A 26,248-nucleotide genomic window follows, 5' to 3' on the forward strand; every position below is an offset into this window, starting at 1 on the left:
GTCGGGTTCTGGTCCGCATCAAGACGTTTTGGAGCGTGAGATGGAGTGGACTGACGTGGTCTCCTTCACTAGAACAGTACCTACCGCTGCCTTAATCTCCAGCGATCCGTCTTTTGCGGCCCCCATCCCGAACCGGTGGGCAGATTATTAGTATTCGAAACCTGGCTGATTATCGAAACGCTCCGGTCGCTGCCCTCACTCGTACCATGCTAGACCTGGAATATCCACCCCAAGAAAATCCCTATTTCCAAGAGATATCGATGGATCCTATGTTTCGTTGTGCTCCAAGCTCAGTGAGGGTTGACGAACAAACACCTTTTGGAGCTTACACCACCCTTCTCTCAGAAACATACCCCTTCTTTCTCAGTCCGCCCTTTACATCCGGTGTCCAACAACAGGCTCATAAAGAACAGCTATACCCCAACGCCTCAACCTCCCCTTCTATAACGGCTTCTCAGCCCGAGCTGTTGTCGTCCCGCAGCTCGACTTCTGCTCACTCCGTCAGCAGTGCCTCTTCATCTGGTATTGGATCTCCTCACCAAGACCCCTGGCCGGATATGAATCCAGGTTCTGGCTTCGAGGAAACCACAGCGGTCAATGATGGACTTTACCCTCAAGATTACCTATCTGCCGGCCTTGATGCGGACCCCGTAATACCCCACGACAAGCTTTCCGATTGTTTTGTTGGTATGTCGTTCGACAGCTCCTTGGTTACTTACTACCTGCCTATCACACCTAGAACAGGGCTTGTGCCTTCCAGAAGCCAGCCCCTACATTATACACATCCCTATGCCCTAGAGTTACAAAACTCGCTAGATCGCGGCGACGGCATTAGGCTAACATGACTTTTTGCTCCTTCACCCAGATCCATCATTAATACAGTCTGCCCAGCTACCTAACAACTACCAACTCCCGGTCATTTCATATCCAGATGACCTGCAATATTGCTTCGCCGCTTCTGCGTTTCCTTCCATTTCTCCTGTTCCTTCTCCTACACTCCGTACTCAGCGATCTGGCCAATTCCGACTTGGCAACCATGGGCAACCAGATCTCCAATACCAGAATAGCCAGAAAAGAAAAATGGAGTTTTCGCCTCCTATAGGGCTGCAAAATCCCCCACAAGAAGCCCGACCATTTACTAGAAGATCGTCGGTTTCCTCTGAGCGCTCCCGCCCGTCTGTTCCTAGTCCGCAATCAAGCACTATTGAAGTTGAGGACGAAGGAAGAGAAAAGGGACGCTGCCCTCATCCAAACTGCGGCAAAGTGTTCAAAGACCTCAAGGCCCACATGCTGACCCATCAGTCAGAGCGTCCGGAAAAATGCCCAATCGTCAACTGTGAGTACCACTTGAAAGGATTCGCGCGCAAGTACGACAAGAACCGTCATACTTTGACTCATTACAAGGGAACCATGGTCTGTGGTTTCTGTCCTGGATCCGGCTCAGCTGCGGAGAAAAGCTTTAATAGAGCAGATGTTTTCAAGCGTCACCTTACTTCCGTTCATGGAGTGGACCAGTCCGCTCCTAATGGCCGGAAGAAGACCCCTCCCACCCCCGCTGGCAAGTCATCAGGTTATTGTCAGGATGCGACGGGAAAATGCTCGACATGCACAGCTACGTTTTCAAGTGCACAGGAGTTCTATGAGCATTTGGACGATTGTGTTTTGCGGGTAGTACAACAGGAAGAACCTAGTGAAGCTATCAATATGAGACGCCTTGCGGAGGTGGCATCTGACGAGGCTGTCAAGCAAACCATGAAAAGGCATATGCTTGTTGGCTCGGCTCCGGATTCCACGAATAACCCACTTGGTGAGCACGACGCCGAGGACGACGAAAGGAATAGGCTCCCGCTCGAAAGCTATTCTGGCAAAGCAGCGGCCAAATCAAACCCGTCGAATAGATTCCTACCTTCGAATTTTGGGGGGATTTCAAAGCCCCGGCCCTCGGTTTCAAGAAGGCGCAACAATAGAAACAATTATCCGCCTTCTTGGGGATGTCCGGCTAACAAAATGAAAATGAAACGACGATTACTCTGCCTGTACGATGGCCCACGCCGGCTGTGGAAGGACGAAATGATGCTGGACAACGAATTTGAAGTCCGCTTGAACCTGCCAGGTGGCGATGGAATGGGACGAGAGGCTTATGTGACCGACTTGGACGTCGAAACCCTAAAACGAGCTGAAGGGGTGCTAAACGCAACCGCTGAGGAAAAGGGGCCTTGGGATCCAGCCTCTGCTGCCCCGGGGTTGATTGGCACTGCTGCCGTTCCCATTCTCGGAAATTCCAATGAGATAGAGGATGAAATAAATATTGATGAACTAATGTCATAAAAGTTCCCCATGAAATTTTGTTTTCGAATTTGTCGAGGCGTATGTTTAAGAATTGATATGTACGCCTTTTTGAGTTTCTGGTTTTCTTTTCCTTCTGATCATATCACTGTATAGTTATAACTATTGTGTCCTTCTTTGGTAATTATGTACTTTTATTTTAATGATGACGCTCAAAGCTCATGTACATGCACAAGATTTGAAGATTGTCTGTTGTACTCCGTAGCAACACAATATATACCGCCGAATGGCCAAAACACTTGGTTTCATGTAACTATCTACTTCGTGTATGTAATCAAAGCTTGCTTCCCACGTTTCGTAAATCATACTCCGACTAATATATAAAGAGCTTAAAAAGGGCACTAATAGAAACAAGGATACGGCGTATTTTGATTAGAGCGTATCGCAAGCAAGAAATGGAAATGAAAATGCCGAGTATAGAGTATCTTGTCCGGAATAAGTATGTAGACCTGCTCCTTTGGATCCCTCAACAATACCGCTAGGGATCCAATGATTTCTTTGGGAATCCATCGAGGAGCTTATTGCCTATCTTATCTTTAGACTCGAGCTTATCGGAACTTCCAGTTGTTGATTGTCCACTATCCCCATTAGAAGGGCTAGCACCTGTCTTCTCTTCATGTGTGAGAGATTTCGTTCGGGTGGTTGATGGAATCGAGTCGCCATTCGCCGTTAGCATATGTTGTTGTGGCTTCCGTTGAATTGTTTGCAGATAGGGCCCAGGTAAATATCCAACAGACCCGTCTCTAGCGCGGCATCGCCACCATTCAGAGGGGTTGCCCATCGGGTCTACCCTAGAAATAACCGCAACAATATCACCCTTCTTCACAGCCAAATCAATACCTGTGGCAGCTTGGGTATCCGGGGTATAATCGTAAAGAACACGGCAAAAATCAAGTTTCGAGGGATCGACGGGGCCGGTTTGATGACCTCCAGCCAACATCATTTCTTGTTGTCGTTTAAGTTCTACTTCTTGAGAGCGCGCGAGAGCACGGATAAGCTTGCCCATCAGGTAAGGCAGACCAAAAACGGCTGCAAGAAAGAAGAAGAAAGGCTTTTTCGAAGGGCGTAGCGGCGATTGAGAGCCGTCCCGAGCGGGCGTCGAAGAGCCGTCTTTGCCTAAAAACGCTGAGAAAGCAGAAGGTGTCAAGGAAGTGGCGTTCGCAGGCAGTGGACGGCCTGTAATTTTAGCGAATAAAGTTCTAAACCATCGTAGGATAGTGAAGATTCCCAACACAGAGCCTAGCGTGTTGCGCAGATTCCCAAATTGCTCTGCAACGGATACCATAGCTAGACGAAGAAAAGCGCGGTTAGCACGAACCCAGTAAGTTGAACAAGGGAGAGGGAACTCATTTCGAACCAAAGAATGAACTATGAGTTGCCATATAAGTGCTTTCCAACATTTGCGCAAACCCGCCGAAAGCTCCAACGATACTTTCAATCATCTGGAATGTCGCCTGAGTACTTTGGTTGAAGGAATTTGTCAGACTGTTCGGGTCTCCATTGGGCATCCCTCCGTACATTCCGCCATAGCCCCCATACATGCTTCCGTATCCGCCATACATGCCTCCTCCAAGTCGCGAATATGGTGAAGAATACGAATTATAACCATATCCACCATAAGGACTTGCTCCCAGTCTTGATGCTCCATAAGGCGAATAGTTGGATGCAGTTTGGTTGACCACAGAACCCAAAGTAGTAGGTCGTGAGGGAAGAGTTGGAGGTTGAGATGTTAAGGAAGATGTAGCTGCGGTCATGTTTTGTGTGTTATTGGAAGGGGAGGGATTTGTTGAGGCACTTGCTGTTGCCAAAGAGGTGCCTAAAGCCATGTTGTAAGCGCATAGCAATCACAAGACGGTTTCAAGAACGTACTGACCAGCAGAAGCAACAGCATTCGGCCGTTCCCATGGCTTTGGTGGGGACACAGACGCCATAGAGAAACCAAAGGCCGCTTAACCTGTAACTGTGAAGAGCAGGATGACTGGGAAATTGCGCGAAGATGAAGAAGAGGTTGTTGTGCCTTCAGCGTGTCCAAGCGTACTCAGTAACTAGTTAACTAGTTACCTCGGTCGAAACAGGGCTGGCTCAGACGTTTTGACTCGGTCCTCTGAAAATATATCAATGATAAAACTATCAAGAACACCAGTCTTTCAGCATGTTCTAAGGTATGAAATTCTCTGTAGTCTGCGTCCCTCTGCTGAGATCTATGGCTTGACATGGCAGGGGAGGCGAAATGCTCGGAAAACCTGTTGGTTCAGCCGAGGATGAAGCCCGTGAGCACGGCGAATCTAGTTAACTCTAAAAGTCGACTAACTCGGGGTTTCGAGTGCAGAGTACAAAGTAGATTGATGAACAGTGGCAAGTCTTCGCAACAGAAGGGCTAAATTAAATACATGATGCATGATGAATCTCTTGTATACAATATCTATGTCAATTGGTGGCCACTGGCTTCGAAAAATCTCGGCGACATCACAGCCTGCTACTCTGGTCCTTCAGTTTCGACAAGTATCTGTTCATTGGGCCCCTAGTTAAATCTACTTAGCTTCTCGCAAGACTCGAAGGAGAGATATGTCCCGTTCTTTCCGAGATTCATGGAAAGGTTCCCATGCAGATAATTAAAGCTCCATCTGTGGTGGCTTGCAGCCATAAAAGAATCCCGGGTCGCAGACGCTTATGGAAATACGGAAGGACGAGACCATGTGTAGCTGCTATTATCGTATCCCATGATGAGGACTGAGAGTGTTTTCATATTGAATCTGTGGCGGACCTTTTATAACTCATCCCTGCTAGGGAATATGATTTTCCACGACCGAGGAGGAACAGGCTTCCCAAGCCAGTAATTCCATGCGCGGTTGAGCTCTGTGGTCAAGAGATAATACCTACCGCAGCCAATCATTGTCAGCGAATCCATTCTTCTTGGGCCTAAAATGTCCTAGAATTAAGCATGAAACAAGTCAATACACTCACCCCGCTCTCGGCACGCTGGCCCAGCTCCGAAGCACATAGACGTAAGTATCCCACACGAGATGCCATTCATCGCGAATCTCTTCAGATATACTTTTCCCAGTTTTAGGATTTTCTCGTTGGGAATGTGAACTATCAGCAGAAGAATGATCACCCTCTTTCTTCTCGCCTGTAGATTTAGTGGTTTCGAAAAGGTGACCCGTTTCCCGCCGTTGGGGGGGGATGGGAACGGCTGACTGTTTGTCTAATCCGTCTCTCCCAAGTGCTAAAGCCTTTTCGAAATTTTGAATCGTCGATACGCTGTGCGAGACTCTCCCAAGCGTATTAATCAAAGCAACGAGTTCTGTTCTCCGAAGCAGTGGATCACTTTTGCTCTCGGATCCATCAAACTCGAACAGAACCTTCAGCGCTGCTCCATATCCAGCAGTCTGGAGCTTTCCCCAAAGTCGGCACTTGTCGCAGCCAATGCAGTCCATGAGCCGGCTGACGTTTCGAAATCGATTACGGAAATCCTCTTTTAAATCAATTCCGCCGTAATCTTGAAACATGATGCTTTCATCAAAAATCCGAGGCTCAGATGCTAGAGTACTGGTCAACTGGGAGACCCGCCGTTTCGTCTCGTGGTCTTGTTCGGGATCCCCGACACAAAAAGAGAAATTTTGCAAGTGATACTGTAACTTAGCTACAGCACGGGATAAAAGGGCAAAGTTGAAATAAAGATTGGATATGCGCTCCGGGTGTATGTGAAGCCTCTGCTTGTAGCACTGTAGGTTTGGCAACCACTCTCCTGTGGTCTGATTGAAATAATCCCAGCAAAGGTGGGTTGAAATCGACGCGTGCATTCCGCTTATCAAGCGATAGAAGACTCGCTTCTCTAAGCACTCATCATCCACTGGGTACCCTTCATTGCGAAGGGCAGCGCTTACGACCTTTCCCCTTTCATGTTTCTCCAGTACATTCCGAAAATCCTGGGCGGCCTGAAATCCCTGGGGTTTCAACCCGTTTCGTGGAGAGAATGATTGCTGAGCAGGTTTAAGAAAGCAATTTTCCCGGTAAATTGCATCCCAGACTTGCCAGGCCGCTCGGCCGGAATAGCCAGTGAATCGTTCAGGGTTGTCAACTAAACTAACATAGTCGCCCTTCGCAGTGGCCCCTTCATCTTCAGGGACACAGTAGTCTCTCTCGTCGCATTCATCATCATATTCGAACACACAGGATTCGCCAACATTGTCTCCTAGCATTCCTTGTAGTGGTTTTTTCACTGGTCTCTCTCGCCGCTGCTGTTTCCCTGGATGACCAGCTTTCGGGCCTTCGAGCTTGCTTAGAGCCTCCGCTCTCCAAATAAGGGGGATGTCGTCTTCGGAATCCAATGTACTAACGGCACAGGCTATATTGCCACACATACCCTGGTCATCGGACCAAAAGGGGCATTGTTTGTTGTATAGATTCAGGCGATAGTATGAAAAAAAATCGGTATCTTGAGTAATCGAATTCAACAATGGTGCGATTTTATTGTTGACGGAATTCACAGTTGCAAATGACGCGCATGTATCGGAAACAACGGATTTCGAATTGATCTGAAGTGTGTTAAATGAATGCCGCAGTACGCAAATAGGGGGGAACATACGCAATCTTCGGGAGACCTGGACCGAGATCCAACAGTATGATGCTCTCCATAGCTCGGGTTAAGTAAAGAAAACACCGCTAGGTAAAATAGTTTAGCTGCTACCCCCATTGCCGGAAATGGGACAAGACGAGAGAAAGGATCCTATATAATCAACTCAGAAATATGGCATTCCTAAACTAAGGACACCTTTGGGAAACGACAACAAAGTTGAATGTCTAGAATACTGGCAAATCCAGAGTCTGGAGGACGTTAAGCTTCACTTCACCCATTTCAATAAATACTGGCTGATAAAGGAATGGTAAATCTCTCCAGATTCGTGGGAAAATGAGACGTGTCCTCACCGAAAGGCAAAGCTCATATGGGTATTTTCTGGCCGCAGTGACGCCACAGCTCTCCGTTAACAGCCCCTGCTCATCAACGGTATTACGGAGTACTCCAGAGGCAAGTGTGGTAGTTGCTTATATAAGTTGCATGTGACTAACAAGCTAAGGCCATATGAGTATGGAGTACTCTGTACTCTGTGACCATGGATATCTGTCATACAAGGACATTAGGGGTTCTTTGCATGCAACTATATAGCATAAATATAATTTGGTAGCCCTGTGGATAGTTACACGTTTCTGTACAGAGTACTCCGTATATGAAGGAATCAAAAACTACATTAATGGGTTAACTAGCTGATTTTAGTTAGACCGCCAAAATTTGAGTTTATTAACAAACTAACTAACTAATAAGTTCGTCACATTGCAAATTGTGGTCAACACAAATAAACTGGGGTTAATAATCTGATGGAGTACAGTCGCAGCAATCCTCAATACTGATGAATATACATCCAGCAGCAAGCAATTCATTTGATACTCCCATTTAATGGACCCGCTCCATACGACGGAGCTCGTTCGCCGGCTTGTCCGGGGCCAGTCTTCTAAGCTTTTAAGCACCAGAGCTCTGTTCTGCGCCTTTGGGGCGTCGCAACGCCGACCAGCCTCGCAAAAAGCACTCACGAGACGAAAATCGGACCATAGAACCCTATGGCGACACCGAACAGATCACTTCCCCAAAGACATATCGAAGGCCTTGGCTGAGTACCCGATGGTCTCTGCCGCTGAACTCCGGTCAAGACGGGAACGACCACAAGGGGTGAAAATGCTCACAAGAGATTTCATTGAAGGCACGATAAATCATACATTCAATCTATATTCCCAAGCTAATGCCCTTGATAGATAGTCTCTATAACCCTCATTATGGCTATTTCTCAAAACATGCTACAATATTCAGTCCTGGGGAACCTTTTGATTTTAATAATATTGAAGATGGCCCAGCTTTTAACCGACTGGTCGATCAACGATATGCGGAATTTGAAGATAAATTGGACGCGGTTTCGCCAAATGAAACACGTCAACTTTGGCATACACCGACAGAGCTCTTTCGTCCTTATTATGGGGAAGCCATTGCTCGCTATCTTGTTACCAATTATCGGTTGACTCTGTTCCCATATCATGATTTGATCATATATGAAATGGGGGCAGGCAATGGCACATTGATGCTTAATATTCTTGATTACATCCGGGAGGTGGACCCCGAGGTCTACCAACGAACCAAGTTCAAGATCATTGAGATTTCCTCCCAACTCGCTAATACGCAACAAATGACTCTGAATAACTCTATATATGGCGACGGCCATCGTGGCCATGTTGAAGTGATAAATCGGTCCATATTTGAGTGGAACACCTATGTTCATTCGCCGTGCTTTTTCTTGGCCCTTGAGGTTTTTGATAATTTTGCGCACGATGCCATTCGATACGATATGCAAACGGGTCTACCTCGACAAGGATGTGTTCTGATTGATACTGACGGTGAATTTTATGAGTACTATGTCACCGATTTGGACCGTTCTGCCTCACGCTTCCTTCGAGTTAGACAAGCAGCAGCACGTCGTCCGTTTCCCATACCACTGCATTCTCGCTTTTGGAGGAACGTTCAACTTTCTTTCCCATTCGCGGCAAACATGACATCACCAGAGTACATACCCACAAAATTAATGGAATTTTTCTTTATATTACACGACTACTTTCCTGCCCATCGCCTTGTCGCCAGCGACTTTGATAACCTTCCAGATACAGTTCCCGGTTATAATGCGCCTGTTGTACAAACACGGTATCGACGAAGAACAGTTCAAGTTTCCACTCCTTATGTAAGTTATCCCTGTTACTTCTTCCCATCGTAGACTTCGATTTCGCTCGGTTGACGGTTATCCACTGAATGATCGCCTAGGTCCATCAAGGGTACTTTGATATCTTTTTCCCAACCAATTTTGGCGTAATTGAGGACATGTACCGGGCTATCACCGGAAAGTTGACCCGGCTGTCCACTCATGAAGATTTTATGAAACGATGGGCATTTGTGGAAGATACACGTGCAAAAAGCGGTGAAAACCTGCTCCTAACTTGGTACAAAAATGCCAGTGTTATGGTTACAGTATAAGGAAGCATAAGGAAGGATTCTGCCAGATGCCGAGTTGGTTTCATCTTGAAATTTCCGTCGCCTGGCTTATGTGGCTATTGCCTTCATGGTGGCAATCCCACTCTTCTGGCTTAGATATTAAAATGCTGTGATGACTCGGATTTGACAGAGATGATTATCTAGTATCTGTCAAGATCATTGCATTGGTTTGACTGGTTTAAATGTTTTTACAAACATCACAGCCAGGAATAGAAAATGCTAATTATATATTGAACAGAGAAATCGGGTGACTATCGCATCATCTAATAATCTGGGCTACAAAGGCATAACATGTAAGCAGATCGACCGTGAAGACATGGGTCCTGGCCTGCCTGGACAGGGCTGTACAAGGGCAGAGCGGAACACCTCCTCAGCCATTTTTAGTAAACAGCTAGCTTTATCAGGCTTAGCCCCTAAGTACTTACAATTAACTACCTGCGTTATCTGCTTGTTTCAACCCACCTTTTGGCATCAACAATATTTGACCAGGATGCGGACATGTTGTACGTACATACATAGAGTACCTCCATACAGACTAAACTTAGTAAACTACCTATGGAGCTAGGAGCTAACTTATGGAATAGGTACCTATCGATCAATATCAGTGCTTCCTAATATCACTTATATTGGTACAAGAGCCCAGTTTGGGAAGATTGAGCTTCTCTATGGCTATTGTTCAATATTCAGACTCGGAGTCTGAGTCTGACAGTGACTCAACGATTCCTTGCGAACTCAACACCTGGCCCAGAAGCTCCAGAATTACCTCAACCTTACCGCCGTTGCCCACAAATTTCCATAATTTATATACTGCTTCCACTCGAGCAAGCATTCAAGATGATCCTGATATTCATGAAGGCAGACTGAGGTCGACCCCGCACATTGTTGGTAACTGGCCAACCCATATCTATCTTGAATGTGGGTTACCTTGCTCGCTTTTCATTTTGCTTTATCTTGTTTATTTATTTATTTTTCTAGAAGAGCTGCCTTAGCTCACCAGTTTTGATAGGGTATCCAGCAGATGCAGAGTTAAAGGAACTTTCTGCTGTCATTTCTCAATGCCAAAATCAACTCCAAAGTCAAATGAAAGTTCACAGCCTCCTTCACAGCAACCTCGGCGTGCAATTACCACTTCATATTAGTCTGTCACATTCTGTAACTTTGAAAAATGACGAACGCCTGGCTTTTAGTGACATTTTTGCACATAAAATTGTTCATTCTGGTATCAAACCGTAAGTTGAAGCTATAACTGCTGGTGCTTTCAGCTGATACAGCTAACTATTACCAAGATTCTATGTCCATATTGAGGAGCTGGCTTGGGAATCGAATTATGAAAAGACAAGATGGTTTCTAGTACTGCGTGTTAGTTGCTTCCCGAGCAGCATTCTGAGCCACTTGTTATACATATCAAATGATACCCTTTCAGCTTTTCAGCAGCCTCCCCTATACGAAACCCCCAAACAGATGCAAAGCAGAATTCAAGAGAAGGATGAGAGTCATTCTTCAACCACAGGAGGGTGCTCATATAATTTTCACATTTCCATTGCATGGACCCTTGTTGAGCCGTCACCTGGAGCTACGAAACTACTCAAAGATATTTGCTCGGTGCATCTGCATCAGATCAAGACTTGTTTTTCGGCTGTTAAACTTAAACTTGGGAATCAAATACTCGACATTCCCTTTGTTCATACCTAAAAACTCCCAGCAAGACTTGCTCCCACATCTCAGTATAAGGTGGATAAATATAAAGCCATATGGGAATTGGGAATATTTTGAGATACCGAAAAATGGACTTTCCACTGTAAAGTTACAGTTTTTCCACCATCGCGTGTCTAGCAACGATGGAAATACGCTATAATTTGAACCTTTGGTATCCAAAACATCCGTCATTCCCATATGGAAGATGATTTGAATAGGAGTCACATTATTTACTTTGAATCTTCTACATTAAAGTACTTCTATCAAGGGAAGCTGGATTTTAAGAGAGTATACGGAGTACGGTGCACCAATAACTGTAAACCCTGAAATCGTAGATTATTTAAAGGTGTAATTGGGCTCGATGCTGCGCTTGCGAAGCCAGGCCATTTTCAAACTATACGCCACGTATCTTCAATTTCAAAGTATTGCGAACTAAGCTAATGATTCTTTAACCTGCCACTTTCCAGGTCTAATTGATCATCCATAACACCACTTGGTTCTTCACTGAGTTGTTGATAGATAGTCTGTGGTACAGCCACATTGTGCTTGATTGTCAAGCAGTTGATACCCAGGAAAGTGGTGATTCGATTAATAACAAAGAAGGCCCACTGCATGTAGGTGACAAAGGCAAACACCAAATATGCACGTAAATACCACAGCTCAAAATTTTTATTCACCATGGGCAGGCCGAGCCTAGGTAAATTCCCGAGTACAGCCCCTCCTAGTAGTGGAGTCATGAGCGTTGTCCAAAAGGGAAAGGGTTGGCGTGTCAAGTGTGCCAGTATTATTTTCGTTGTCATACGGCCGAAAACGAAAGACAATGTCACCGCGAAAAGGACAAGGTGGTTTTCTTTCAGCAGGGTCGAGTGCGGCGAATATAGCCAAGCGATAGTTGATACGGATGAGACAACAATCGGGGTCCATTCCAGGAAAACAGGGAATATAGGCAAGTCCTTCCGTTTGCGAGATCGAACTACATTATAAACGCAAGCAGGAAGGTGCGCTATCGAAAATGACACCAGGAGCACCACAACCCAGAGATCTAAGAAGGTGTAATCGCCGAAAATCTCCCGATAGCCGAAACGATCAGATAAGGAGCTTGAATAGATCTCTGGGCCATAGAAGCCTGCCGCGACCATGATCAAGGTTCCGATAATCAAGCCTTCGGTTGGGCCATTGAAATAGCCCAAATATAAGGTATGGGTGTGATATGTTTCCCATGTCGAAAAAAACATGGGTAAGCAGGGAATCAAAGCGGTGAAAGCACCGATCTTTGACGATCCTTGGCCCATCGCTGCGGCTTCCAAGAGACTGGCTAAAGTACAGTTCAAAGAGTCGATTCCGTGACTTGGGAAACATCACGTTAGTTTCCCATGGTCGGATAAAAAAGACTTCGACAGCACATACTCGAAAAGTTCTCCGAGCCCACTGGAAGTGCCCGTTCTCCTCGCTTGTTTGCCGTCTACATTATCCATCGTCGAGTACCTACGTGGATTAGAAAGGCCGGTCGTAGCAGGAGAGTTAGTTATTGAACTGAGCCTTACATCCAGAGTCCGAATGCAAAACTGTAGTATACCCACGACGGTGCCTAATTTAAAACAATTTGAAATCAGTACCCGACACAATGTTTGCAAAAAGAAAAGGTCATAGAAGCAGGATGATGGAGTACATACCGGTCCAACCAAATCTGGGACAAAGACTTCAAGCACTATCAAATTCCCAATGATGAACAAAAAACCAATCAGGGTAACCATATTTGGCGCGAGCCACAAAGGCAGTAGTTCCACAAAGGCATTCCACTAGTTTCATGTACCATTAGCAAGATACTTGAGGAAATTTAGGTATATATAAGGAAAGAGGGCTTAGCTACGTAGTGCTTCAATATATACCGAGAAGTGAATGATTTGTCAATACTGGAATACTTATAAGTTTTCAAAGGAGCCAACGTCTCATCCGACAAAGAATCTGGAAATCCTTCAATAGTGTTAGTACATGAAGGGTCTGACGGGGGCGTTGTCCGTGTAGTCAAAGGCAAGAGAACTCACTGGTTATTCTTTTGAGGAGGTTCATGATGGATGTAGTGCGTTGCCGACAGGCCTTTTTATTGATATTATTATTATTGTTGTTCAACTAAGGATGCATCTCATAACTAAGCATGTAGAAAAAAAAGAGCACAAAGAGAAAAAATGAGTGAATTGGGGCAAGAGAAGTGAAGTCCTGGATTTCTATCATATATTATCCCTAAAAGGGGGCCAATTCAATCAATGCCGGAGTTGGCACCGAAACAGCCAGGTCACCTGACCAGCTTACTGGCTGAACTCCTTGTTAAGCTCAGCCATTAGCTAGTTAGTTAACTGATAATTAGCAAGTTAATGAGCTATTGAAACTAACTAACCAGCCATATGGGTGAAATTTAAAAGTTACCGGCTTCCTCTTTCCTCATTAAGTTAGCTAGCTCACTATGAAGCATTCAAGCACTGTGGTGTTGAAGGCTTTGAACAACAGCTCAATCAGCAACATCATCTTTCAATGAACACTATCAGCCGGCTGAGCTACATACATAATTATCTTAATCTTGTTCACAAAAAATCCAATTTTTAAATTGTTTGGATTTTGCAAGCACTGTTATATTTTGCACCCTCCCTACCTTCTTCCCTGTCAACCCGTGGCAAGATCCAATCCGTGCCTAGGGCCATGAATGTTCTCTTGTATAAACCTTCTAAAACTCCTTCAAATAGTGCGGAAGTATGCCTGGCATCGTTGAAGCTTCCCCCGCGGCAGGCCCCGGTTTAGGATATGCGATTGCTCATCAAAGCGTTGAGCTCGAGGTCGACTTCGAGAATCAAGCAATAAAAGGCAAGACAGAAATCGTGATTCACCCTCTCCAAAAGGATTTAAAGGCAATCCGCTTGAATTTCCGCCAGGGTGAGCTGAACCGGCTAAGCATCAACGGCAGACCAGCGACGGTGAAATATAATGACCCGTATCGCACCTTTCAGCTTTATGGTGTTCATCAATACCACAAGTTAGCCTCGAAGGTTGATCCGCTGTTGTCAGCTTCCCCGGAACCCGAACTTATTGCTATCATACCTAAATCTGTCCGAATCGAAGAGCTTGACCCGTTGTCCTTGGAGGCGCAGACTCAAATTTCATTGCGAGTTGGCGGGAATAATGATGAGCCAACGGACATTCAGATTGGTACAAAGCAATCAGACACTTCAGCTCCCCGGTTCACTTCGATTACGGTCAGAGCAGAATTTATTATAGACCGCCCCAGGGATGGAATACAATTTGTTGGGGTGGAAAGCTGGGACCATCATTATCCACATGCTTTTACGACAACCACTGCCATCACTGGTGATGGCTGTTGTCTATTTCCCTGCATTCAAGACTTATCATCACGTTGCACATGGGAATTCTCGATACGTTGCCCGCGAACCCTAGGTGATGCCATTCATGGTAAAATGCAGCTATCTGGAAGGGCAGTAAGTCTTGACGATGAGTCATTGGACATGGTCGTTGCTTGCTCTGGGGACATGACAGACGAAATAGTTGACGTGAATGATCCAACCAAAAAACTAGTCTCGTTCTATTGCGGCACGCCATTGTCCGCTCAGCAAGTCGGGTTCGCAATTGGGCCTTTTGAATATGTCAACCTTACCCAATTTCGTGAAAGCGATGAAGATGAGCAACTTGGTCAGAATGCGATTCCAGTACATGCATTTTGCCTCCCTGGACGGGCAGATGAAGTGCGGAATACCTGTTTTCCGACCGCAAAGGCCATTGATTTCATCTCTTTAAATTATGGCTCGTATCCTTTTTCGAGTTATAAAGTGTGCTTCGTGGACAATTCTGCTTGGGATACCTCTCCTTTTGCTGCTTTATCTTTGTGCAGCAACCGCTTGCTCTACCCTGACGATATACTTGATCCATTATATGATTCTACTCGGTGTCTCGTTCACGCGTTAGCTTCCCAATGGATCGGGGTCAACGTAATCCCGAAAGAGCCAACGGATAATTGGGTTATAATCGGGGTGTCATACTACATAACGGATACTTTCATGAAAAAATTATGTGGAAATAACGAGTTTAGGTTCCGGCTCAAACAAGCATCAGACAAAGTTTGCGATCTGGATATTGCTCGGCCGTCGATCTGGGAAATGGGCACACTTCTCAAATTGGATCCGTCAGAACTGGAATTCCTTTCCCTAAAAGCACCCCTTATACTTTATATCCTAGAACGCCGACTGTCGAAAGCAAGCGGCAAAGCCACTATTTCTCGAATTATTTCCCGTATTTTCTTGAATTCGCGGATGGGTGATATCCCCCAATAGCGCATTAACCACTGCCTTTTTCCAAAAGTTGTGCGAGAGGTTCGGGCACGTCAAGCTCGACCCTTTCTTCCAACAATGGGTATATGGTGCGGGATGTCCCCGTTTTGTGGCTACCCAGAGGTTCAACAAAAAGAAACTCGTTGTAGAAATGATGATTCGACAAGTGCAGCCAGAGCAATTGAATCCTCGCGATCTCGACGCGTCTACGTTCTTGAGGGACGTGAAAGAAGAGCTCCAAAATATTTACGCTGGACCCCTGCAACATGTCTTCACTGGATCGATGACGATCCGGATTCATGAAGCGGATGGCACTCCGTATGAACACATCGTTGAGATTAAGGAAGCTGTCACGAAATTTGATATCCCGTACAATACAAAATACAAACGCCTCAAGCGCAACAAACGCCAGAAAGAGCGGGCCGCAGCATCTTCAGGATTTGACCCTAACACTGAAATCCAGGACGATGTTCTGTTGTATTGTTTGGGTGATGTTCTCCAGTCTGAGGAGGAAATGCGGAAATGGCGACTAGTAGAATGGACGAAAGAAGATGAGGACAGAATGGGGCAAGAGTCCTATGAATGGATTCGCATGGATGCAGATTTTGAATGGATATGCAAAATGTCCCTCACAATGCCAGGTTATATGTACCTTTCTCAGCTCCAGCAAGACCGAGACGTTGTCGCACAACTTGAGGTAATTCTCTTATCAAATTCTAGTATAGCGGCCGAAACTAATTGAACACAGTCAATACAATACATGGTCGCCCAGCGAGAACATCCACTAATATCCACAATTTTCGTCCGAACCCTGATGGATAAGAGATATTTCTACGGCATTCGGTCAGCTGCCGCTCACGCCTTGGTGAAACACGCGAAAGAGGAGGTGCACTGGATTGGACTATTCCATCTCGAGACTGCTTTTCAAGAGCTGTTTTGCCTACCAAACTCACCTATGAGTCGTTCGAACGACTTTTCAGACCGGGCGTCCTATTGCCTTCAGAAAGCAATACCGGAAGCCATGGCTAAAGTGAGAAACCGACATGGTCAAAGCCCCATGAGGGTAAAGAAGTTTCTTTATGAAAAACTGAAATTCAACGACAATTCAAACAATAAGGTACCACTATCATTAGGTAGCCATACAAATGATTGCGAGCTAATGCTGCCACAGTTTTCTGATTGTTATTACGTCGCTGCGCTCATACGCTCTATTACAGATGCTTTAATCAATGGCAAAGAAAATTCCGACGGGGTTGATTTTGATATAAACAGAGAGTTGGGCCGTCAAGCAGAGAACCAACTTTACTTGGATTGCATAGCAGAGATTGACCGGTACAAAAGAATGGACGAGTGGACGAGTTCATTTCAGAATCTATACTCACGAACGGCAATTGATTGTCAGAGGCGTCTCATGAAGGGGAAAGTTCTTGACGTTGACGTCGCCCAATTCCTACCATATGCCCGCGTCGGTACCTTCGATTTGCTTCGACTCGATGCGTTCCGGATCCTACTAGATCTAGATATTTTCCAACGTCCAGAAATTTTGAAATGGTTTGTCTATACTATGTCGATGGATGCGTCAACGTGGATGCGCCGACAGCTTCATCGGGCGTTTGGCATAGTCCTTGCATCTGTCGCTTTTGGCGAAGATGATAAATTTGCTGAAACATCTCCCAGTGGCCTTCTCGTCGTCGAGCAAGAATCTACTACCGATACTCGAAGAGTGAAGCTTGAACGCAAACAGACCGTTCCTGGCGCAATCGAAGCTTTGAGGCAAGAACTTTCAGACAACATGGTTTTGAAAGAAGCCGTGTGGGCCGGATGCAATTCCCCTTGTATTGGACTCGTTGAGCTAAATGACTTCCTGTATCTTTGTACAATTCTTTACAAACCAGTCAACCAAATGATCGTCACTTTAAAATATCCAAAATACTGGAAGGCCGAGCATCTAGGAAGCGTACGGGATAATAACCCAAATCGAATGCCAAATGATCCAAAGCTAACAATTGAACTTTTAGGGAAAGGTTAAATTCTCAAAATCGGACCGCTACCGAACGAGCATTATAGCAAAATCTACTTCGGGTAAGGGTTTTCAGGTACTCGAAAAGAGGAAACGGGAAGATCGAAACACGACTCCTCTGAGTCGAAAGATAACCCTAAAAGTGCCAAAGCTTGCGTTCCTATCTTCACCCTCAAATCGTTCGCCTCCGCCGATAGCGCCGAAATTGAAAATTAAACTCAGAGCGCCGCCCGATCCCACATCTTCTTAATAGCTTGTTTCTGGACATCTCTGCACAGCAGGGTTCGCGCTGGTTAAATCTATGTAGCAGTAATTGCGGTTTGAGAAAGGTGACTGGCAGCATAGGCGAAGGGGACCTGGCTTTCCGCCGTATTACTTTGAATGATCCATAGAACCGCCGGATTATTAAAAAACCAAACAACTGTGCATTGAGACACCCTAATGGCTAAGCGCTTGAATAGAATTGCCCGCCAACTCTATGATTTTCCATGGCTGAAATAGTGATATCCTCGTTGTTGCCGAAACGTATGGGTCATCGGTCTGCGATACGCTCAAGGGCCTGTGATGTTTATTAGCCTTCGAAGTCCACGTATTTCGTGCAGGGAGAGGGATACTTCAAGCATGACAGCCGAGTTACCGCGAATTACCTGCGCCTTGTCAGTCAATCATACAAGATCCGTTTCAAATTAAGCCTTACCACCATTCCCAAACGCACTTTTTCCCCACCAGCTTTTTCCTCAACTGCTTCATCCAACACTATGTTCATGAACACCTGAATCGGAGTCAGAGGCATGGAATATAGCTCGCTGCAAGTGGAGGAAGGGTAATGACAAACATCATAACCACGAAGGACGCCAATGACTTTCCGATTCCCATTAATCTGGATGAACAAGCGCTTTTCCATGTACTGGATCCCCAAATTAGCAATCAGCTGATCTGTATCGGAAATGGGACTGGTAGTAATTATTTACCTTCTTCAGCTCAGGTTGCGCTTGAGGCATATTGACAAGTTTTCAGGGCTAGATTTCATAAGACTATCAAGTTTGCATGCTTCTTGGGCTCTGTTGTTGGAAGGTTGTTTGTCACAACTGCTCTATATTCCTGCCCGTCGGTAACTAACTCCTAAAAGTCAGTTGGTTAACTCTCAGAATCTACATCACGTGATATAGAGTCATGGCAGACTGCGGGTAACTGCAACGACGAGCCAGCTTCAAGAAATTGATCAATCTTGTACACACAAAGACTTAAAACTTCGTCATGAACGGTCGCAGCTTGGCCAATGATTTATAAAGATTGACCTATTTGATGAGTCTCATTTTAGAATTTACAATTTCCCCTAATATTTTACCCACATTTTATCAAAGCCATACATTTTGTCCATATAATAGATATTCGACATGACCCCTACGAACTTTGCCACTGGACATTCTAGTGCTATAAATCCATTTTCTCGCAATATAAATGTTGACGAGGCGCGGAAAGCAAATGACTTGCGCCTTAAATCATGCTTTGAATCGATATGTGAAAAGTACGGGAAGGATTTCCGCAATGTGGGCGACGAGATCGATTTGGAAACAGGCCAGATTGTGGTTGATAACGGGCATCTTCACCAAATGGAAGCCGAGGATGACGTTGGAATGCTGGGTTGCGATAAGTTTCATTCAGCCAAACACCTAGGCACAGATGTTAAGACACCTGCCACGGTTACCGGATCAAGAACTACTTTGCAGACTGTGCATCAGCGAGCGGACTTGGATTTGAAAGACACGTTCGAGAATCGTTCGTGTTCCATAGAAAACGCACACTTTCTGCAGCTCCTCGATTTCCAGCCGAGCAATCACTATCACCCAATGCTTGATTACCTGCCCAACCAACCCTGTCCCAAGGTTAGAGAGAGTCGGAAAACATTACAGAGTCCCAAAAGTATAGTCACGACTATTGAGGGGAAACCTTTCTCTCTTGTGCCCTCGCGGCAAAGGCATGCATCATTTCGGTCCGTTAAGTCAATCTGGGCCGTCCCTAGAACATATAAACAGCATTACATGCTTGGAGCCAAAGTTAGAAAGGCGAATGCTGCTACGCAGTTCGACGCAGACGGGAATTCGGACTCCGATGATCCTTTGCAGGATAACTACCTCCAAACCAGTATGACATCCCGCTCCTTTACCCCCTTCCTACTTGCACACTCACACCACTTTGCAATGATCAGGAAAATAAGGCCCTACTATCTCACCAAACGCATTGGAGATCCGAGTGCATCTTCTGCTTTATATTAAAGATTTGTTCTAACGGCCCTCAACTAACACACCTTATGACTTAGATACCAATTCAAAGGTGTACACAAGAGGGGACAAGCTCGGCAGAAGCCGCCCGTTTCTCGATCAAGCAAAGCAACCACGAGCAATTGGGTCGTTATGCCCAGACGAAATCAACCGCTTGGTGCATCTACGAATGGTCGAAAGAAAATCATGGCCAGATGTATTGTCGGCAATCCCATGGCGTAGCGCCACACAACTAAAACATTGGTATTATAAACACTACGTGGAGATGGAAAGTGAACAACATTCCGATACTCAAAGCCGGGACGGCGAAAAGAGTCAACCTTTGAAGCACGTTCAGCTACCGTGTAGGGTCATACAGTCACCTATCAGATCCAAAAACACAAAAGGAATCCCACGGGAGTCGGTTCAAACCTACCGTATGCGGGCTTCCCGACATAATAACAGGCCCTCTAGTGCTCCCAGTGCCCAGGTCACTGACAAACAAGCAAATGACTGTGTGTCGAAGGAATCCGGCAATCACCCGCCGTCCTCGAAAGCGAGGTATTTCGCCGAGGTGGCTACAAACAACTCACGTATTATAGGGAAGAGATCGGAAAGCCCAGATCCGCTCGTCGAGGCGCTCGATGCAGGTGGCTGGAGAGGCCAGCCATGAAAGCACACTTAAGTCCATTCTAAGGTCATTTGCAAATGGAAACCGATGGACATGCATCTCGATTGTAGTTGTATGAGAATTTTAATTGTTCTCGCCGTAATTCGACGTTGAATGGTCATTAGTTGCTGAACTTGCTGTCAAAACGTCAGTAAACTTGGTATCAACAGCATTTCCCACACTACCAGCATGCTCCCAAAATTTAGACAAATGGCGGGTTCCCGAATCGCACAAAATGGTCACGATCCTATGACCGGGGCCTAATTTGAGAGCAGTTTTCACTGCTGCAAAGCCTAAATTGTTCTCATAATTAGTAATGGTGACGGCCAACATGTACAAAAGCAATGTATGAAGCATACAGTTTACAGCGCTGCTACTCCCCACAAATATACCATCTTTCTCCACCAACCACTTTGCCATAGCAATCGCTTGTGCATCTGTAACCTTCACAGCATCATCGATCAATTCCCGACCTGCCTCAAAATTTGCAGTTATCCGGTTGATGCCTATTCCTTCAACAATGGTATCAACCTGGCGCCTCCGTCTTGTCCCTTCTCGCTCCTTTGTATTGAACATAACCCCAAAATGGATCCGGTTAAAAAGGCCACTTCCTTGGGGGTCTGCAAGGACAACTGACATGGTGGGAAGACGAGGCTTCAAATAAAGCGCCACACCAGAAATTGTTCCCCCGGTACCAGCGCCTGAAACAAAAGCGTCCAATTTTCCTTCACATTGGGCAAAGATTTCGGGTCCGGTAGATTGGAAGTGGGCTTGCCAGTTAGCAGGGTTTTCAAATTGATCTGTAAAAATCCCACGCTTCGATGTATCGGGCAAAGCCGCCCCGTCATAGTCGAACGCATTCGATCCCGTGGGTACCATCAAGCTAGAGGCGGCAACTTCACGCACCGGACAAAAAGCAGTCGCCAGGTTTCGGGCCCTGTTAACAAAATGGTTTGTCTCTACAATTGGAGCTGGCGGTACTCTATCAACGACAGCGCCCAATTTTGACAGCAAGTCCGACTTTTCCACTGACTGGTCTGAGGGCATACAGCTAGGAATAGCGTCAGCAAGAATTCAGAGGCTTTGATCTAGCGATGAATTCAAAGACGATAGACACACATATGCGCTAGGTAGCCTTTCGCCCTTGCCAGAGTAGCAAGGGATATACCAGTAGACCCTACCGTGCCTTCATATATTGCATCCCCAGAGTATGGGATCAGGAGCCCTTGTCTTTCCGCCTACCGTTCCAACATTAACAGTGCTCGGAATTAACATGCAGGATAGATACATACCATTTGTATCATATTCAAAGCAACGCGGTCCTTGGGGCTCCCCCCGGCACCATTTAAGAACTACATACCATTAGAGAGACTGACTGTCGGAACCCAACCTCAGAAAAACCAAACCTCAGCCTTTGCCAATATCTCGCAGCCAGTTGCCTCGGAAAGAGATTTTATTCGAAGAAGTGGTGTGTTTCCAATGCAACCTTCAATGCCATCCGCGATGGGAGGTGGTTGCCTGGTCAAAGAACTCCCCGATATTTTGCCAGATTCATGTTCCTTGTTGTCTTTGACTGGGTCCTGGCAGCCTGAGACATGGTGATAAACAGCCTTTAGGTGGATTGCAAGTATAGCACCAGCTAGAAAGGCAGCAGCTGGTATATAAAAGTGTGGATAGTTTGACATTATTATCCATATCAAAAACCGAGGGTGCGGTCAAGGGGCAAAAATACAAAATCGAGACAGGTCCCTATGGGGTAGCTAAAGCTCATGGATATTTTGAGTTTGGGGTTGATTAACTAACTAGTTTAACGGTTTGTTTGAAAACGCAGTTTGACAGGTTTCATGATATTGAGTAACTAACTAGTTATGAAGAACAGGAATGTGTTCTGGAATAACTACCTGAATGGTACTAGCTATGTAGTTGGTTTGTGCAATTTTCATATGAATTGAGATGAATATGGAGCGCTTGACCATGAAACAATCCTCTCCCCTCTACATTTAGGAATGTTTTACGGAGTACTTTTGCTTTTGTTGGTTCTCAAGACAACCCCCTGAGTACTTAGCATTAGTTAGTTAACTAACCAGTTAACTAATTTATCAAGGTGGTGATAATTTCAACATTCTTTTATATTTATGCAATGTCTCACTTCTCCTCATCCCCTTTCTTGCACATCATTCTTTCAATCTCTTAAAATTCTTCCTTCGATCATTGTCCATTGAGATTTTTTTGGTGTCCACACACTCTATAACTTATTGATTTGCCCAGGAGTCACTCGTTATACCTATACCATCAACTTCGACACCAGTATTCAAGCGCTCGAGATACCACTCAGTTTAATTGGTAAGCACTGCCTATCTAATGAGAATTTCGGTGGGCAAGATTTGACAATTCCTTGAATGCAGTAATTCCACTATGCAGTTCTCAACTATTCTTCTTCTTGCTCTTCCTGCTGCGCTTGTTGCTGCGCAAACCATTGATCCAGACACCATCCCCGAGGCCACACGAGGTTTGACCCCCTTCCAAAACACAACTTACTACATCTAACATTAGATAGATCATTGGTGTAGACTGCAACAGGAGTCTTGCCCCTTGATTTGCCGTCATTTACCTGGCACCACTGATGTACCTAAACAAAATGATTGTGATGCTGTGAGTTCTGATACCCGCCCGTCGTGATCAAATGGAACACTAACAATGAGCACAGGAAACATTAGTGTTTCACTGTGTCTGCAGTAACAATTTGACACCGAATGCATCAGAATACTCACAAACTATTCCGTACTTTATTTGCACTGAAAGCAATAACTTGTGTGTTACAAATTGCAACGGTGACTCCTCTTGCCAGTCAGCATGCCGTGAACAAAACCCATGTGGCGCACAACATCCAAAACAGACAAATGCAACAATATCCACAACATCATCTGCTGTAGCTTCAAGCACTGCTACTGATGTTGTGTATACCGGCTTAGGGGATGGTGCAGCAACAACAGGTGTTCCGAAAACTGGTGGAAGTATGGGAAATCCCATGAACAAGATGAGCCATGGAATTGGCTTAGGAGTTCTAATCTTCTCCTTTTTGTTTGGATTTGCTATCATAGTTTAACAGAGGATCTTAGCTCTTTGTGAAGTTGCTGATGTTCCTTCTCTTTGTTTTTTGAAGACTATTCATTGTCACTTCCCATTTCTTTATTCATTCTTTATGGGTTCAAGCATCATTAGCACAACTTACTCATCTGGAGCATAATAGCTTATTAATTACAAATTCAAACACATCATTCTATAGTAATCCTAAATAGAAGTGAAATGCATGTGTACGCAAAAAAACAAAAAGTATATAACCATATCTGCATTTTGGAATAAGAAGCTGTGTTAAAGGTTATTAATGAAATTATTTGATCTAACCACAGCTTTATTGCTTGCATGTGCAAGGAGAAATTTACAGCATGTCAATGTGTATTTGCATGCACGTGTCCATGATTCATCATTCTGGTTAAAACCAAGCTTAATGCTTGCATCGCCAATTCTATCCTTTCTTATCTCATAAGGCAACTTAAGACCACCTCCAGATGCCTGGGGCTGAGCGCGGCTTTGTGGCATATTGGGCAAGTCAAAAGGAGTGCCCGGGCGAACATCATTAGGAGGTTCTGAGAAAGGCGGATTTGATACTGACTGTTCGACATGAACACCCAGTTGTCGAAGACAATCCAGAAACGCCACCATTCCAGCATCAAACCGGCGGTGGAGCCAAGGGAGATTAAGCGGGAGGTCCCCAGAGGAAAACAGGTCTAATGAAGTAACAGTTGGAGAGAGACGGACCTCCGGATTGTCGTGACCGGACGCGGGAGGATTGGAACCCTGCTGGCTGTAGACAATTTTTTCAATTTTCGAAACCGATCCCATTGGACGTAATTTGTATCCTGCAAACTGAAAGCCCAGTTTATTGGCAACTGTACTAAGTAGCAAAAGGGTTTGGCCCCAAGCAGCATTGATCTCTGCCCATTCAACAGGGGGATTTCCAAGGCGGCCCAGTCGCAGACCATTTATGGTGCCGAAATACCCATCATGGCTAATGCAAAAGGTGTCATTATATACGTTTGTCCGTTGTAATCGTTCGAGTTGACGAGAGTCATGATCGTATTTGATATTTAGTGCATCACGTTCACTCAAGAAGCTTCCCAGAGTCATTGTGAAATCGGTTCGTTCTTGCCAAAAGCATCCTTCGTCCTTATCAAGTTGTTCATACTTGTCCCCTAAAGATGTAATTTCCCCGTCAATTACCATTTTCTCTGCTTCCAGTTTCATGAGCCGTCCAGCGGCATCGGATTCCTGATTCAGCATCATATTCAGGGACTGCTGGGCCGTGGCAAATTCGTCCACGGCAGGAATTGACGCATTGACATTTCTCAAAAACGAAGTATATGCGTCTCGTTCTTTCGCAACATCGAGAAGTTGCTTTTGAAGAGCATTGTCAACTCGGTCGGCACATTCAACACATATCGGGTGATCTATATCTGTTCGCGCGGAGATAGTCTCATGAAGAGACACAGACCTCTCAATATGGTCTATCAATGATTTCATATCATGATCTGCAACAGAGGGAACAGCTGTGTATGGTAATGATCGAGTCCCACTGCTGGGATTGATATCAGAGCTTGACTGGGTGAGCATAACGAACGACATATTAGGAACATCTTTTGTAGAACGTCTCGAGGAAAAGCGAGTAGTAGATTCACGCTGTGCATGTACAATTTCACGCCGGTATACGGCAGCGGATGAAGATGGTAAAGTCCGAGCGGTATTCCGCAAATCTTGTTGACGCTTACCACCAGGGCTGGCCGGGAGAGTTGGGTGACATTTACTAGACGAAGCTATATTGCCTTCATAAGCGAATCTTCCCAAGCGTTGAAACCGAAGGTCCGCGTACCTATAAGAATATCAAATGCTGCAGGATCTAAGGCATCCAGGGAATCACTCCACTTAACAGGGAGATGGCACTTTTGACAGTACATTGGTGGAGCAGCTTGGGTAGATCTATGCAACATCATTGAACATTTCCCCAAGCAGAAAGTTTGGTGGTGATTGTATCAGGACTGTGATTAATTCACCTGCTTGCTTTGTCTTGGCTGACTAAGTTGTTGGTAATGTAATCTACTACTCAACGACGGCCATCACTCAACAATGGCAAATTCTATATGGATGATAAGACTTTAAATAGAAATAATATAAGCAATACTTGAGATATATTCCTGAAATTAAAATATATTATTTTTTAATATTAGAATAGTATGACAGTATAATTATATAATATAGAATTGAATATGTGACTCATAATACCACATGTAAATCTGACTATCAAAATACTATATAAAATAAAGGATATAATATATAAGCAAATAGAATCTTTTTAATCAAATATATTTAAGTATTTTATATAGAGTAAGTAAAGCTGAATCTTCTAGAAAAATCAAATTTTATAAATCCTTAATATATAGATCTCTATAAGCTTTCAAAATTTGTCATGAATTGGTATCAAGCTACAAAATTAAATATTTAACAAACAAACAGAAAACCACAACTCCCCCAATTTTGGTGGAAATGGAATAAAACCACATTCATTTGAAAGCTCACTCTCTATTCACTCTATTTCTTCATTTTTGTGGTGGGATTTGATGTGGTGATTGAGAAATAAGATGGTGAAGTCAATACCTCTATTTTCAGATGAAAATCCACTCTTTCAATCATAACTTAACAATCACACAATTTCTTATTTAGAAATTTGAATTACACACTCTTTCAGCTCTCAGCTCAAACTTCTTTAAGTTTTATATTTCTACT

The 26,248-nt window shown here is 44.8% G+C and overlaps 10 protein-coding genes across 10 annotated transcripts; 4 read left to right on the forward strand and 6 right to left on the reverse strand.

The window, feature by feature from the left end:
• Positions 1–206: 206 nt before the first annotated feature.
• UREG_01543 (uncharacterized protein) lies at positions 207–2,328 on the forward strand (the record flags this gene model as incomplete). Its single annotated transcript, XM_002541981.1, has 2 exons — positions 207–683; positions 883–2,328. The coding sequence occupies 2 exons, from the start codon at positions 207–209 to the stop codon at positions 2,326–2,328; spliced, it is 1,923 nt and encodes a 640-aa protein (XP_002542027.1).
• Positions 2,329–2,894: 566 nt separating this feature from the next.
• UREG_01544 (uncharacterized protein) lies at positions 2,895–4,172 on the reverse strand (the record flags this gene model as incomplete). The annotated part of the gene is made up of 3 exons (XM_002541982.1): positions 2,895–2,924; positions 3,149–3,633; positions 3,704–4,172. 3 exons carry the CDS (start codon positions 4,170–4,172, stop codon positions 2,895–2,897), a joined length of 984 nt encoding a protein of 327 aa, XP_002542028.1.
• A 941-nt stretch (positions 4,173–5,113) lies between these two features.
• UREG_01545 (endoplasmic oxidoreductin 1) lies at positions 5,114–6,710 on the reverse strand (the record flags this gene model as incomplete). The annotated part of the gene is made up of 2 exons (XM_002541983.1): positions 5,114–5,222; positions 5,311–6,710. The coding sequence occupies 2 exons, from the start codon at positions 6,708–6,710 to the stop codon at positions 5,114–5,116; spliced, it is 1,509 nt and encodes a 502-aa protein (XP_002542029.1).
• A 1,091-nt stretch (positions 6,711–7,801) lies between these two features.
• On the forward strand, positions 7,802–9,415 carry UREG_01546 (uncharacterized protein; the record flags this gene model as incomplete). The annotated part of the gene is made up of 3 exons (XM_002541984.1): positions 7,802–8,046; positions 8,159–9,125; positions 9,206–9,415. 3 exons carry the CDS (start codon positions 7,802–7,804, stop codon positions 9,413–9,415), a joined length of 1,422 nt encoding a protein of 473 aa, XP_002542030.1.
• Positions 9,416–11,565: 2,150 nt separating this feature from the next.
• Positions 11,566–12,882, reverse strand: UREG_01547 (uncharacterized protein; the record flags this gene model as incomplete). The annotated part of the gene is made up of 4 exons (XM_002541985.1): positions 11,566–12,475; positions 12,536–12,613; positions 12,673–12,716; positions 12,802–12,882. The coding sequence occupies 4 exons, from the start codon at positions 12,880–12,882 to the stop codon at positions 11,566–11,568; spliced, it is 1,113 nt and encodes a 370-aa protein (XP_002542031.1).
• A 2,731-nt stretch (positions 12,883–15,613) lies between these two features.
• On the forward strand, positions 15,614–17,729 carry UREG_01548 (uncharacterized protein; the record flags this gene model as incomplete). Its single annotated transcript, XM_002541986.1, has 3 exons — positions 15,614–16,156; positions 16,208–17,416; positions 17,478–17,729. 3 exons carry the CDS (start codon positions 15,614–15,616, stop codon positions 17,727–17,729), a joined length of 2,004 nt encoding a protein of 667 aa, XP_002542032.1.
• Positions 17,730–18,140: 411 nt separating this feature from the next.
• UREG_01549 (uncharacterized protein) lies at positions 18,141–18,480 on the reverse strand (the record flags this gene model as incomplete). Its single annotated transcript, XM_002541987.1, has 2 exons — positions 18,141–18,386; positions 18,451–18,480. The coding sequence occupies 2 exons, from the start codon at positions 18,478–18,480 to the stop codon at positions 18,141–18,143; spliced, it is 276 nt and encodes a 91-aa protein (XP_002542033.1).
• Positions 18,481–18,876: 396 nt separating this feature from the next.
• UREG_01550 (uncharacterized protein) lies at positions 18,877–19,755 on the forward strand (the record flags this gene model as incomplete). The annotated part of the gene is made up of 2 exons (XM_002541988.1): positions 18,877–19,365; positions 19,516–19,755. The coding sequence occupies 2 exons, from the start codon at positions 18,877–18,879 to the stop codon at positions 19,753–19,755; spliced, it is 729 nt and encodes a 242-aa protein (XP_002542034.1).
• A 739-nt stretch (positions 19,756–20,494) lies between these two features.
• Positions 20,495–22,095, reverse strand: UREG_01551 (cysteine synthase 2; the record flags this gene model as incomplete). The annotated part of the gene is made up of 5 exons (XM_002541989.1): positions 20,495–20,703; positions 20,803–21,461; positions 21,530–21,648; positions 21,703–21,762; positions 21,817–22,095. The coding sequence occupies 5 exons, from the start codon at positions 22,093–22,095 to the stop codon at positions 20,495–20,497; spliced, it is 1,326 nt and encodes a 441-aa protein (XP_002542035.1).
• Positions 22,096–22,834: 739 nt separating this feature from the next.
• On the reverse strand, positions 22,835–25,455 carry UREG_01552 (uncharacterized protein; the record flags this gene model as incomplete). The annotated part of the gene is given in 5 exon segments (XM_002541990.1): positions 22,835–22,929; positions 22,949–23,039; positions 23,309–23,502; positions 23,881–25,281; positions 25,338–25,455. The coding sequence occupies 5 exon segments, from the start codon at positions 25,453–25,455 to the stop codon at positions 22,835–22,837; spliced, it is 1,899 nt and encodes a 632-aa protein (XP_002542036.1).
• Positions 25,456–26,248: the final 793 nt, after the last annotated feature.

The sequence above is a fragment of the Uncinocarpus reesii genome, genomic scaffold (genome assembly GCF_000003515.1).
Source record: "Uncinocarpus reesii 1704 scaffold_1 genomic scaffold, whole genome shotgun sequence".
Classification (NCBI taxonomy): domain Eukaryota; kingdom Fungi; phylum Ascomycota; class Eurotiomycetes; order Onygenales; family Onygenaceae; genus Uncinocarpus; species Uncinocarpus reesii.